Source organism: Arvicola amphibius, chromosome 3, assembly GCF_903992535.2.
Source record: "Arvicola amphibius chromosome 3, mArvAmp1.2, whole genome shotgun sequence".
NCBI lineage: Eukaryota > Metazoa > Chordata > Mammalia > Rodentia > Cricetidae > Arvicola > Arvicola amphibius.
Genome location: NC_052049.1, coordinates 108,887,478 through 108,902,245, shown reverse-complemented (window position 1 = coordinate 108,902,245; position 14,768 = coordinate 108,887,478). Strand labels below are relative to the sequence as shown.

Genomic DNA, 14,768 nt, shown 5'->3' with positions numbered 1-14,768 from the left:
GGCCTCCTTCCAATGCCTGATTTCCCCCTTCCCTCTCCCAAGTGCTTAGCTTTCCAGCATGCTCCAACACACCTCATTTATTGAACATTTTCAACCATTATTATGGCATTGCTGTTGTGGTATAATACTGAGCTGAGACTGATCTCCATATAATAGCCCCCCAACTTACACACTCCTCTCTGGCAGCATCCTGGGTAGCAGACACTGGTCTTAGAGTGAAAGTCTGTGCATTAAATACAGTTCTGGTTGGGGAAATCGTGGTTTTCTCTCCTTTACTTTCTAAATGATAAAATCCTAAACCTGTCTGAGTGCATCTGTGGCTGCTGCTGAGCAGGATGTACACACACACACACACACGCATGCACACTTGCCCTGGGCATTTGAAATAAAGCCACGGAAAGCACTGTTCACAATTAACCATTTGGCTTTGTTCCGGCTTGTTTGTAAGAAGCCCTTGGAAGCTGGAAACAGAATCTGCTTTCAAGCAGCCATTTGATTTCCTCAATAAAACCAATAAAACCTCATTCGATTACTCGGGGCCCGCTTATGGGCCCTAAATCAGATGTGTTTCTGCAGAGAGAAAAACAATCATTTTTCCACTAGGCCTCCCTTGCTCATACACTCAAAAGGGTGCATTCAAAAGCCTGGAGATAATATAACAAGGTTCTCTTGCTCATTGACATTTTTGACAAACATTGACATTATGATTTCAGAAGCCACAGAGTAGCATAAATATAATTTTTAAGCAATTGCTTTTGACAGCTACAATTATAAATGTCGGCTAACTGCTTCTGTTAACAAAAATGTTCCCATCCATGTTTCTGTGTTTCAGGATGAGTAAATATAAACCAATTCCCAAGCTCTCCACTCAGTCTCCTGTCCATCATGCCAGCGTGAGGACCCAGCCTTCGGGCAGACCCTTGAAGGAAGAAGACTTAAATCGGATTTCAAAAGACTCCTTAGAATCAGATTCAGAGAGCCTTCCTCAAGAGATTAAGTCCCAGTCTGAAGCTGAGGACCAAATCCAGGACAAAAATATGGAGCCTGACAGCTTAGAGGAGGGAAGCCTGAGTGAGACGGAAGAGGAAGTGAACAGAAAAGTGGCCCACGGGGCCAGCAAGGACGACCTGGGAGCACGTGGTGGTGTAAACCTCAGGTAAGGGACTGACCTGTGAAAGGCAGTGATGATGATCGGTTTCCGGTACCTTCCCAGGAGAGAAAGGATGGGCTGTCCTAGTGAGCAATGTGCGGAAGGGGGTCTCCAAGCAACTAAGGGCAGTATGGCTCCTTGATGTCACTGCATTCTCCCCCACCTTTTCTTTCTCCTCCTGCTTCTCCTCCTCTTGCTCCTCTTCCTCTTCTTCTTCTTCTTTTTTTTTTTTTTTTGGTTTTTGTTTTTGGTGGTGGTGGTGGTGGTGGTGGTTTGGTTTTGGTTTTGGTTTTTCAAGACAAGGTATCTCTGTGTTATAGTCCTGGCTGTTCTACTGGCTTTGTAAGACCAGGCTAGCCTCAAACTCACTGAGATCTACCTGCCTCTGACTCTCGAGTTTGGGGATTAAAGGTGTGCACCACCACTACCTGGCCCTCCTCTACTTTAATTAAGCAGTGCTGTCTTTATTGACTGGGTATAGGAGCCTCAAGAACATACCTAGAGTACCTACCAGGAGATGTACTGAGGAGGGCCGCTGTTGGTTCCCAGCCACCCGGCTAGCTTAGACCCACTTGTTTGTCCCGGCCACCCAGAACTGAAATAACCACACAGAAACTGTATTCATTAAATCACTGCTTGGCCCATTAGCTCTAGTTTCTTATTGGCTAACCCTTACATCTTAGTTTAACCCATCTCCATTAATCTATATGTCACCATGAGGTCATGGCTTACCAGCAAAGTCTCAGCACGTCTATCTCTGGGGGCGGCTCCATGGCATCTCTCTGACTTTATCCTCTTTGTCCCAGCATTCAGTTTAGTCTTTCCCTGCCTACCTAAGTTCTGCCTTGCTATAGGTCCAAAGCAGTTTCTTTATTCATTAATGGTAATCACAGCACACAGAGGGGACTCCCACACCAGGGGGAGCCTTCTATAGGTCACCAGGTATAACCACTGGTACCAGGAGAGCCTTTTGTAGGTTGCCAAATATAGCCACTGGTACCAGGAGAGCCAGTTGTAGGTCACCAGATATAACCAGTCTTAGTAACTCTTCTTGTTGGTAACTCTTCTTACTGATATAACAAAATACCTGACAGAGGAAGGAGTATTTGTTATTTCCATGGTTCAGAGGGTACAATCTGTTATGGTGGGGAAGACATGGAAACTGGAGAGACTTGGTTGGAGGATGCTCAGGCTGCAGCTTTATGAATAGAACCAGCAGCAAGCAGAGTCATGTGGACCCTGAAGTGGGTGTTTCCATTAAGGCCAGCTTGCAAAGACCTACTTCTCCTAGACAGGCCATATTTGCAAAGGTTCCACAACCTCCCAAAATAGAGATGACTATGGACCACAAACCTATGGGGTCACATTTCACATCTCAAGAGACCTATCCAGGATGGACAGTCTTGGAGAGGCCTCTAAGAGACAAAATTAGCACCTAGTCCTGAGGCTTTTCCTTTCTCCTCTCTTTAATTTCTCTGGAGCTATCAAGTTAAATAAAACTTGTCTTCATATTAGGGAGTCTCAAACAGTCAGAAAAAAAATACCCTGATAAATGCTGTCACCAATAGGCTGAATGCAGTTGGATGTTTGGGGTTTTTATGTTTTTTGTTTTGTTTTGTTTTTAACTCTTCTACTCTTTTGCTCTTTGAGGGCCCACCACCCAGCTCCCAAATAAATCACCCATAGTCCTATTTTTTCTTATGAATGCCAGGCCTTAGTGTGACTTATTTCTAGCCAGCTTTTCTTAGCTTAAATTGGCCCATCTACCTTTTGTCTCTAGGCTTTTACCTTTTTCTGTTTCTGTATTTCTTTTCTTTATTTCTTTCTCTGTGGCTTGTTGTGTAGCTAGTTGACTGGCCCAGGAGTCCTCCTCCTTGTCATGCTCCCCAGCCTCTTGTCCTCCCGGATTTTTCCTCCTCTTCATTCTGTTGGCCTGCCAACCCTGCCTATCTTTTCTCCTGCCTTGTTATTGGCCATTTACTTCTTCATTAGACCAATCAGGTGTTTTAGGCAGGCAAAGTAACACAGCTTCACAGAGTTAAACAAATGCAACATAAAAAAGAATGCAACACATCTTTGCAACATTAAACAAATGTTACAAATGTTCCACAGCATAAACAAATGTAACACATCTTAAAACAATATTCTACAACAGCTGAAGGCAGGAAAGGTTTTAAGATTACCTTAGCTAAACAAACTGGTTGAGTCAACTAGGGGCAGAGGGGACAGCATCATGAACCAGCTTTTCTGGAAACCTTGTCTTCATATTAGGGAGTCTCAACAGCGAGGGCTGACTGAGAAGCAAAGGACAATGGCTCTGGGCTCTGATTCTTCTGCATGGACGGGCTCTGTGGGAGCCTTCTCAGCTTGGTCGATCACCTTCCTGGACCTGGGGGGAGTTGGGAGGACCTTGGTCTTAGCATAGAGTGGGGAACCCTGATGGCTCCTTGGCCCTGAGAGGGAGGGAGGGGAGGTATGGGTGGAGGGGAGGAGAGGGAAGGGGGAGAAGGAGGGGAGGGAAGGGGGAGAAGGAGGGGAGGTATGGGTGGAGGGGAGGAGAGGGAAATTTTTAAATATAAAAAAAAAAAACCATGAGAAAAAAAAATACCCTGATAAATGCTGTCACCAATAGGCTGAATGCAGTTGGATGTTTGGGGTTTTACATTACATTTTTGTGCCTTTACATTAGAGAGGGGTATTACCGACTGTGGACAGAGCTGCTGCTAATAATGACTATTGCAGCAGTATCAATACTGTGGGATTTTTTTTTCTTTTTTTTTATTTTAAAAATTTCTGCCTCCTCCCCGCCTCCCATTTACCTCCCCCTCCCCCCTCCACTCCCCCTCCCTCTACTGTCCAAACAGCAGTAAGGGTTCCCTGCCCTGTGGGAAGTCCAAGTTCCTCCCCCCTCTATCCAGGTCTAGGAAGGTGAGCATCCAAACAGGCTAGCCCCCCCCCCAAAGCCAGTATGTGTAGTAGGATCCAAATCCAGTGCCATTGTCCTTGGCTTCTCAGCAGCCCTCATTGTCCGCCATGTTCAGAGAGTCCGGTTTTATCCCGTGCTTTTTCAGTCACAGTCCAGCTGGGCTTGGTGAGCTCCAATTAGATCAGCCCCACCATCTCGGTGGGTGGGAGCACCCCTCTCAATCCTGACTTCCTTGCTCATGATCTCCTTCCTTCTGCTCCTCCTTTGGACCTTGGGTGCTCAGTCCGGTGCTCCAATGTGGGGCTCTGTCTCTATCTCCATCCATCGCCAGGTGAAGGTTCTCACTCAGAATAGTGTTTTCTATTTCCATCCATTTGCATGCAAAATTCAAGATGTCATTGTTTTTTTTTTCGCCAAGGCTCTGAGTTTGATTCATAGTACCAGAAAACAAAAGCAATAAAACATGACATTAATAACAAAAGAAAAAAACATGCCTTCAAACCACTATGACCTTAGGCAAATTATTTCTTCTCTGTTAGCTTCATTTCCCCAACTTTAAAGTAGGAACCACAACACCTGACTCCACCTCCTTTCTCCCAGCATTCAGTTTAGTTTTCCCCACCTATCTCTGTTCCCCTATAGCTCTGCTATAGGCCCCAAAGAGTTCCTTTATTAAGCAATGATATTCACAGCATACAGAGGGGAATCCCACATCAAGATGCCTGGGAGCTGGAGTTAGAGATGGTTGTAAACTGCCATGTGGGTGCTGGGACTCTTACCTGGGTCCTCTGCAAGATCAGCAAGTGCTCTTAGCCATCTTTCCAGTTCCCAGGTCTTCTGCATTGTACAAATGACTTTCAAGATGAGGAGACCAAGACAAGACTCCACTGAATACACTGTTCTTAAGTGGGTGACATTAAAGGACTCTCTATGTTGTGGTCTCCTCCGGGGCTTGTTGGATATTTTTTCCTGTCTAACCCAGCCTGTGCCCCCTGATTTCTTGCTGCACTTGGGGCTGGGCCCATGCGTGCTTCCCTAGCAGTTTTTGGTGACCGGCTTCCTTGCACTTGCGATGGTGGCGTGTCAGGTGTTTCTGCTTAGTGGTTGTCACCTGTACCTTTTGGATGGTGGGAGCCCTTGGTCCCCTTTGGGGAGAGGGCCTGTAATTTTTTTGGACCTGTCTCTCGATGTTTCTCTGCCAGGCGGTAGTGGCACGCGCCTTCTCAGCACTTGGGAGGCAGAGGGAGGAGGATCTCTGTGAGTTTGAGGCCAACCTGGTCTACAAGAACTAGTTCCAGGGCAGACTCCAAAGCTACAGAAAAACCCTGTATCAAAAAACAAAAAAAAATCAAAAAACAAAACAAAAAAAAGACTCCACTGAATAACCTTTTCCCCCCAGTTGTTGACAGTTTCTTCTTCTTTTTGTTACCATGCTCAGCAGGCACCAGATTTTAGTCTTGTTCAAATTTGCCAGGGATAGTTTGATTACTACATAAGACATCTCAGAATGAAGGTTGTACTTCCAAAAAAGTCAAAATTATGGCTGATCCTTCATCTTCTGGTTCAGAGGCTCTTAGATGATTCGGTTTGCCTCTGATTGCACTGCCGTGGTGATGTTTAGTGATGTACTGTAAACTGCAGGGCAGGGTTAGGACAGACTACACTCAGTACCTGTTAGAAGGTGTGGTGATGTTCAGTGATAGACTGTAAACTGCATGGCGGTTTACAGTTAGACAGACTACACTCGGTACCTGTTAGAAGGTACCGCTCCATTGACTGACTGGGAAAGGGCTAGTTCCGTACCACAAAGGAAAAGAGAACTGAAGGGTTTGTCCAAATAATGTCTCAAAAATGCGATTCAAGTGTGGTTGGGTATCGATCCTTTCTCTGCCTCTTATTAGTTATACGGTCCATTCGTAGGTTTTCTCTCACTCAAATCTAAGTAGTTATGAGCCATGGGACAAATAAATTGATCTTGGGCTCTCAATATAAAATTGAAGGAGGCTTTCATTTCTGTAAGGTAGATGGCATTCTGGGGACTGTAGTTCAAAACAAAAATTCATCCAAGCCTGGTCTTAAACCAAGACAAACCTTTCTTCTTTCTTTGATAAGCAATCGTTTTAAAAGCTGCCTGACAAATCACTTAGCCTCGCACTTAGGTTTTGATGTGACTAGAACCTCCAGAAGTCAAAGCCACAGTTCAGGGCCCATGGATTAGAGAAAACTCTTTACTTAATGGAAATTGGAGCACCATTGGCAGTGGTGAATGAATCAAGAGTGGAGAGAGGATCATCATGTGATAATCCTTAAGCCCCACTCCAGAGTGAGCCTCATGACACTCGGCACTCACGGAGAAGCAGATCAATGTAATACCAGGACGTCAGAAATAACCTCTTTAGTCCTGAAGCCTTCTGAAGTCGTGTGCATTTAGAAAGAAAGAAAGAAAGAAAGAAAGAAAGAAAGAAAGAAAGAAAGAAAGAAAGAAAGAAAGAAAAACGGAAAGCAGCCATCCAGTACCTAGCGTATGTGCTTAATAAGGTCTTGTTTATAGGAATATTTATATAATTCTTTCAGTTATGAATCTACTTGCTTCATATGTATTTCCTCTATCTTAGTCAGAGCTTCTAGATTGGCTTAATTTAATTTTAAAAACTTAGTCCTTAGTATGGTGCTTGGGAGTGAACTCGGGAATTCACACAGGTGAACCTCACATGTGATTCCCCACCTTGAGCATTTTTCCCCATTACTTTGCAGATTAAGAAACTGAGGATCCTCAACATGTGCAGAGCCCATAAGCTGCTCAGATGACTCAACTCGAGGCTCTAATGTGACTTATAATCATGGGTCTAAAATGTCTTACCATCAAGTTCTTACTTAGCCTGATGACCTGAGCTTGATCCCCAAGACCCAGATAGGAAGAGGGAAGAGCTGACTCCCACAGTTGTTCTCTGAGCCCCACATGTGCAGAAGTGTGCACCCACATACACGTGAAGTGAATTAGCCAGTGCAGTAAAATGAAATCTACAATCATGGATTCCACTTTACCAACTAGTAAAACATTAAAGACAGGGGTGTCGAGATGGCTCAGCAGTAAAGACACCTGCTAGCAAGCCTGAGGACCTAAGTGTGAATCCTCTGGACCCACGTGGGGGAAGGAGAGGATCAACTCCCACAAAGTGTCCCCTGACCTCCACACCTGCCCTGATTGAGATGTACACACACACACACACACACACACACACACAGAGAGAGAGAGAGAGAGAGAGAGAGAGCACAGAGACATAAAGATTGAAGATAGCACAATCTCAGGATGGACTACTGAAGCCAGAATAATTGTGCATGTGGAATTATGAATTTTATAAAGTAACACAGTTGTCTAAAGGCTACTGAGTCTTCCCAATAAGTAGACATTTACTGTCTACTTATTATACTTAAAGGTTAAATACATTAACCTTTATTTTTAAGCAATTCCCCTGAGACAAAACCACGCTTCTGCTAGAGTGCTCTGTGGTAGTTTTCTCTCATATCACCTGAAGAGCACAGTGTCAGTATTCAGGGGGCTTGTATCCTACCTAAGGATGCATCGTGATCTAGGTAGGTGTTAGCAGGGGTCAGGTAGCATGGTGAGCCATTTCTAGCTTCAGTTAAGCATTCGAGAACTGTTGGGAAGGAGTGGAGGAATGACTTGGTAATTATCAACATTTTTTTAACTGTGTTATAGGATACATTTCTCCTCCTCCCCTCCTCCCGGGTGCTTTATAGTATGTTGCTTCTAGTAATAATACAAGAATCAGGAAAGTATTGGATGATGAATTCTAGGGCTTGAAAATGAGTCTTGAACAGTCAAAACAAGCATGGTGGGTAGAGAAGTGATGATCAAATATCGGGAGCTTTCTTTCCTTTCAGATTTCCCCAGCTCTTCTCCTTTCTTTTTTCCCTCCAGCTGCTTTCTAGAACTCAGGAAATATTTAAGCTGAGACAGACTCATGTTCCTTATCAGGGTTGTGGATATTTTTGGGGGGGAGGGAGGTTTCGAGACAGGGTTTCTCTGTAGCTTTTGGAGCCTGTCCTGGAACTAGCTCTTGAGACCAGACTGGCCTCGAACTCACAGAGATCCGCCTTCCTCTGCCTCCCAAGTGCTGGGATTAAAGGCGTGCGCCACCACCTCCCGGCTTGTTTTTCAGCAGCTTGAAATGTAAAAAAGACATTTAAGGCTTGTTCAAATGTTCTAGGATCACAAAATCCATTCTAGAAGGTTCGGGAATTAGCTTTCATTCTGGCTCATTTCTGATGTCATTCATCTATGTTAATTTCTATGGTCTGTCAATAGGTAAACTTTCAATTTAAGGCCATCAGTTGGCCAATCTTTTTAAATGTATTGCCCTGTATACCAAGTTCTAGGGATCTTAAATGATTTGGGGAGGTAGAGATAGAAGTTAAAACCTTATTTATTCCAAGCTGTGTGGGAAAGAGCTGTACCAGAGTGGTGCTTTTTGTTGTAGGTATTAGCTGTTTCTGCTCTACATTCATTTGTCGGCTCACTAACTTCTTAGTTAAACCCTGATGTGTTCCTCAGAGCAGGCGTGGTGCCATACCGACAGGTGGATTGTCATAGAGAAAGTCAGGAGCATGTCGGAGCATGGATTGTGTCTATTAAAGGCCAAGCTCCTGCCAGAAATGCTAAAGCTGCAAAGGCTCATGGGGGCTCTCCATTGTCGCCCCCATCGATCTCCGCTAGTTCTTTACTCGTTTATTTCAAAACTGGTGTATGTTTTTGTACTCAAGTAAATAAACAGTCAGTTAAAAAAACTAAGAAAATACAATTTATTACCCATAATCTTGTGAGTTTATCAAGAAGATTACAGCAAGTTACAAAGGGATAGTTCAATTTATGACCTATTTCCACTTCCTTGTAAGTTGAAAAATATAGAAAACTTTGATTAGGATAATTTTCAACCTCATTTTTTAAAAAAGTAGTAATTTATTTGTGTGGAGAGCACACATATCAGGGTGCAGTCACAAAAATCATAAGGCAACTTTTGAGGCTTAGTTCTCATCTTCTATCACATGGGTCAGGAGGATCAAACACCTTGCTTTGTGGGGCCATCTGGTCATTTGATGTAGAGTCTCACAGGGTAACTTAGGCTAGGTTTGAACTTGTGAAAGTCCTTCCTAAATGCTGATATTCCCACTGCGGGTCATCAAGCCCAGTTAAATACATTTTAGTTTTAGTTATTGTAATCTCATTAGTATAATTTTTAACATATTGCATTTAAATTAAGTGATTTTCCTCATACTTACTAGCATCACAAAGTTTTGCACAATAATCCCACCTTGACTCGTCCAGTGATAGATTCTTAGAACTTTTAGAGCCTGGGAGTCAGCCAGTTTTCCTGCTATTCAAAAGGTGGAACCATGACCTGGAGAAATAAAGAGACTTGCTGAAGCTCACACCATTGATCAGTCAGTGACGAAACCTGGCCACAGGGCGTCTTAGTTACTTTTCTATTGCTGAGAAGAGACACGGTGACTGAGGGGACTTATTTAAAACATCCTTTAGTTGAGGGTCTGCTTACAGTTTCAGGGGCTGAGTCCATGACCATCATGACAGGGAGCATGGCAGCAAGCAGGCAGGCATGGCACTGAGGCAGTAGCCAAGAGCTTACATCTGATCCATAAGTTTGTGGCGGAGAGAGGCTAGGCCTCTCATGAGCTGTTGAAACCTCAAAACCCACCTCCTCCAACAAGGCTACATTGCCTAATCCTTCCCCCAAACAATTCCACCAACTAGGGACCAAGCACACAAATATATGAGCCTACAGTGGCAATGCTCACTCAAAGACCACACAGGGGTAAGACCTGGCTATTCTTTTTCCCATGATATCAGGTGGAAATTCCAGTACCATTAATCTGACATTTTAAATGTAAAATGTACACTGTTTAAAGGAGGCATACATACCCAAAAGTCTTAAAAGTTGATGCCTTGGGCTACAGATGTGGCTCAGTTGGTAGAGTGCTTGCCCAGCATGCACAAAGTCTTGGGAGAAACTGGGCATGGTAGTGTATATTGTAATCCCAGGACTAAGGAGTATGAGTCAGGAGGATCCAAAATTCATTCTCAGCTAATAAGAAGTTCAAGGCAAAAGACACATGCCTTTAATCCCAGCACTCGGGAGGCAGAGGCAGGAGGATCTCTGTGAGTTCGAGGCCAGCCTGATCTACAATAGCGAGTTCCAGGACAGGCACCAAAGCTACACAGAGAAACCCTTTCTCGAAAAACTTAAAAAAAGAAAGAACAAAGAAAAAGTTTCTACTCTTCACCATTGTTTTGGTGACTAACAGGAACACTCAAACTTCCCATAGAAAATGTCCACAAGGCTTGTCATAAACTCTCACATAGCTCTAAATGCTGTGCCACACTTACCAGAAATGGTGGAGAGCCGCATCTTATTTATGAAGGAGGAGGAAGAGGAAGAAGAGGAGGAGGAAAAGTTCTGGAGACGTGGCACAACCATTAAGAACACTTGCTGCTCTTGCAGAGGACCTGGAGTTGGTTTTCCAGAACACACATGGTGCCTCACAAACCTAATCCAAACTCCAGGGAATCTGATGCCCTCTTCTGGCATTGTCAGGCATTGCATGCAAGTAGTACACATACACTCATATACATATACGTATACATATACACTCATATACATACACATGAATTAAAGATAGATGACAGACAGATTAGATAGATGATAGATAGATAGATGATAGATAGATAGATAGATAGATAGATAGATAAAATATTTATTTATTATTTATACAACACTCTGTCTTGTGTGCCTGCCTGCAGGCCAGAAGAGTGCACCAGATCTCATTACAGATGGTTGTGAGCCACCATGTGGTTGCTAGGAACTGAACTCAGGACCTTTGGAAGAACAGGCAATGCTCTTAACCGCTGAGCCATCTCTCCAGCCCTCAACTTCTTTTCTTTTCTTTTTATTTTTTTAAAAAAGAAAACAAACTATCTTTTTTCCATTTTACATACAAATCCTAGTTCCCATTCCCTCCCTTCTTCCCATTCCCTCCACCTTCCCCCAACCCTATCCCCCTATCCACTCCCCAGAGAGGGCAAGGCACATTGCTCTCCTCACTATGTCTAGACTGAGCAATGTATCCATCCAAAGAAAATGAGTTCCAAAAAGCCAGTACAAGCAGCTGGGGCAAATCCTAGTGACACTGCCAGTGGCCCCACAGTCTGCCCCAGCCATACAACTGTCACTCACATTCAGAGGGTCTAGCTTGGTCCTATGCTGTTCTCTTCCCTGTCTGGCTGGAGTTGGTGAGCTCAGGTAAACTCTTTCAGTGGGTGTACCCATCATGGTCTTGACCTCTTTGCTCGTATTCTCACCCCTCCCACTCTTCAACTGGACTTTGGGATCTCAGCCCAGTGCTCTGCTGTGGATCTCTGCCTCTGCCTCCATCAGTTGCTGGATGAAGGTTCTATGATGACATTTAAGATAGTCATCAGTCTGACTACAAGGCATGGCCAGTTCAAACACTCTCTCTTCTATTGCATAAGGTCTTAGCTGGGGTCATCCTCGTAGATTTCTGGGAATTTCTCTAGTGCCAGGTTCTTTTCTAGCCCCATAATGGCTCCCTCAATCAAGATATCTCTTTCCTTGCTCTCCATCTCTGTCCTTCATCCATCTCGACTATCCCGTTCCCTCAAGTTCTCCCCTCTTCTCTTCTCCCCTTCTGCCCTCCCTTCTCCCCTCACCCCCATGCTTCCACTTTTGTCAGGAGATCCTGTCTATTTCCCCTTCCCAGGAGGATCTATATGTTTCTCTTAGGGGTCACCTTATTACTTAGCTTCTTTGGGGTTCTGGACTATAGTCTTGTTTACCTTTGCTTTACAGCCAGAATCCATTTATGAGTGAGGACATATCATGTTCATCTTTCTGGGTCTGGGTTACCTCACTCAGGATGATTTTTTTCTAGTTCCATCCATTTGCATGCAAATTTCAAGATGTCATTGTTTTTTACCGCTGAGTAGAACTCTAAAGTGTATATGTGCCACACCTTCTTTATCCATTCTTCTATTGAGGGGCACCTAGGTTGTTTCCAGGTTCTGGTTATTACAAATAATGCTGCTATGAACATAGTTGAACAAATGTCCTTGTAGTATGATTGAACATCCTTTGGGTATATACCCAAGAGTGGTATTGCTGGTTCCTGAGGTAAGTTGATTCCCAATTTTCTGAGATACCACCATATTGATTTCCAGAGTGATTGTACAAGTTTGCATTCCCACCAGCAATGGAGTAGTGTTCCCCTTACTCTGCATCCTCTCCAGCATAAACTATCATTGGTGGTTTTGCTCTTAGCCATTCTGACAGGTGTAAGATGGAATCTCAGAGTCATTTTGATTTGCATTTCCCTGATGGTTAAGGATGCTGAACATTTCCTTAAGTATCTTTTGGCTATTTGGGATTCTTCTGTTGAGAATTCTCTGTTTAGATCTTGTACCCCATTTTTAAATTTAATTATTTGGAATTTTGATGTCTAATTTCTTGAGTTCTTTATATATTTTGGAGATCAGTCCTTTGTCTAATGTGGGATTGGTGAAGATCTTCTCCAGTTCAGTAGGCTGCCTTTTTGTCTTATTGACTGTGTCGTTGGCTTTACAGAAGCTTCTTACTTTCAGGAGCTCAGAGCCTCAACTTTTAAGACTTTGGGGTATTTATGCCTCTTTTAGACAATGTATATTTTACATTTAAAATATCACATTAGTGGTATTGGAATTTATATTTAACATCATGGGAAAATCAATAGACAGACTTAACAGAGCCTCATGGCAGGCCTACAGTTTCTGCATGAAAATCAGTGTTTCTGGGAAGGAAAGGCACATTATCTCATTAAAGGGATAATTGTTCTTCTTAACATGGCATTAAGGGAATCCACCTTCCTGAGGAGGGTTCCTTAGCCAGATGACTGACCGACCCAACTGGATTGACTCTTATGTTTTCAGTAGCTTGGAATGTTAGGTTCATACCCAGACCAGCAGTAGACTCCATTGACCAAGAGAAGCCTTTCCCTAACGGGATTCAGCAGAACCCTGATCAAGACTACTGTAACAATCTGGCATTTCTTGTGGCAGTGTAGCCCTCGTTCTGCGCAAGCGGCGTCTTGGTAGAAGTGAGGAGCTATGGTTTCACGCTGAGACCACTAGCACTCTAGTGCTCTTTCGATAACTTATCTTCCCTTTATTCACAAGTTCACCTTGAATTAAAATTCATCCTAGCAATAACTTGGGTCAAATGCCTGGTTATAGCAGTCACAAATCTGTTGTTGAAGCCCAGTCTAGTGGCACACACCTTTAATCCCAGCCTTTGGGAGGCAGAGGCAAGTGGGTCTCTGTGAGTTCAAGGCCAGTCTGGTCTGCATAATGAACACTAGGATAAGAGCCAGGGCTCTGTGGAGAGGCCGTGTCCCAAACAAAACAAAACAGCAACAAAAGAACACAAACCTGTTGTTGAGGGAAAAAAAAGAAGGGATTTGGGTCAAAATTATCTAAATAATGTAATTGTAATTGCTCTAAACAAGTTCACTACATAACAATTAGCCCCTTCACTTGAGTGTGTTTCTATAGGAGGTTTTACCTTCAGTTCATTAAGCTATTATTTTTCTATTAAAATGTTTAATTATTTAAGTAAAATAAATGACTCCGTTAAACAGAAATTCGTGGGTAACAAATAATCTCCACAAAGTGTGCCCGCGGAAACATTTTATTTCGTACCTGCAAAAGTGACTTTTTAATCTTTTGGATTTGTTGCATTTTATTTCCTTAAAAGCCACGGGTAAGAAGACGGAGGTGAGGCGGGGGTGGGGCCGTCAGAGACGCCGTGTTTGTGGTTCCTTCAGAAAGCAGCACAAACTCTACCCTGAAACAAAAACTGAATTTGCTGCTCGTGTGCATAAAAGATTTAATGGCATATAAATTGGGAATAATTATTCTGTTTCAAAGGATTAAATAAAACCTCAATCAGTAATAATATGTGCAGTTTCAATGTAACTGCCTGCTTAGCATGAAGTGGCAAATAAGTAACAGCTAACTGACGATGGCTTTGCTTTTATTCCCCTCAACAGGCAAAATGGCCAGTTATTGAATATTTTATTGTGAGTGCAAAGGATGTTAATTGAACTAGAAACATGCTCTAATTTTAGTAATTTTTTGATTGAATACAAACTGAGTATGAGGCTCTTCATTAAATGGAGATTTGATTTTATTTTGTTTGAAGTTATCACAGCACGGACTCAAACATAGTCCATTAAAGGCAGCAAAACCCCACTGAACGCATGAGAGATGCTTCCCCCCCACCCCCCCCCAACTCCCTCTCCTCTCTGCATCTATTTCTAACCGGAGCCTCTGAAGAGGAGCCCCGACATCTGTTGTCTGAAGGGTAACAAAGGAGTTGAGTTCTCATTGTCTATGTGACCTTCCTATCGGATGAGGAGGGGAAGAGGAGCCTGTTTTGTGTGCAGATGATGGCCCATGAAAGAGCACTTCACACTCATTTTGTCCCTGTGTGTTGACCCAGACTGCAAAACACAATCGGGCTTCTTAGCACGCGAGCTCGGGACAATGGGGTCCTTTAGTATCATGTTCTGTTTCAACAATTCAATTTATTTCTGGGAAGCATTGCA

The 14,768-nt window shown here is 43.4% G+C and overlaps 1 protein-coding gene across 1 annotated transcript in view; it reads left to right on the top strand.

Annotated features, from left to right (window-relative positions):
• The first annotated feature begins 833 nt into the window (after nucleotides 1-833).
• Jhy (junctional cadherin complex regulator) overlaps nucleotides 834-14,768 on the top strand; it is a 60,331-nt gene continuing 46,396 nt past the window's right edge. Inside the window, exon 1 of the mRNA XM_038324401.1 lies at nucleotides 834-1,156. Within this exon, the coding sequence (XP_038180329.1) occupies nucleotides 834-1,156 (323 nt within the window). The remainder of the gene's footprint in view (nucleotides 1,157-14,768) is intronic.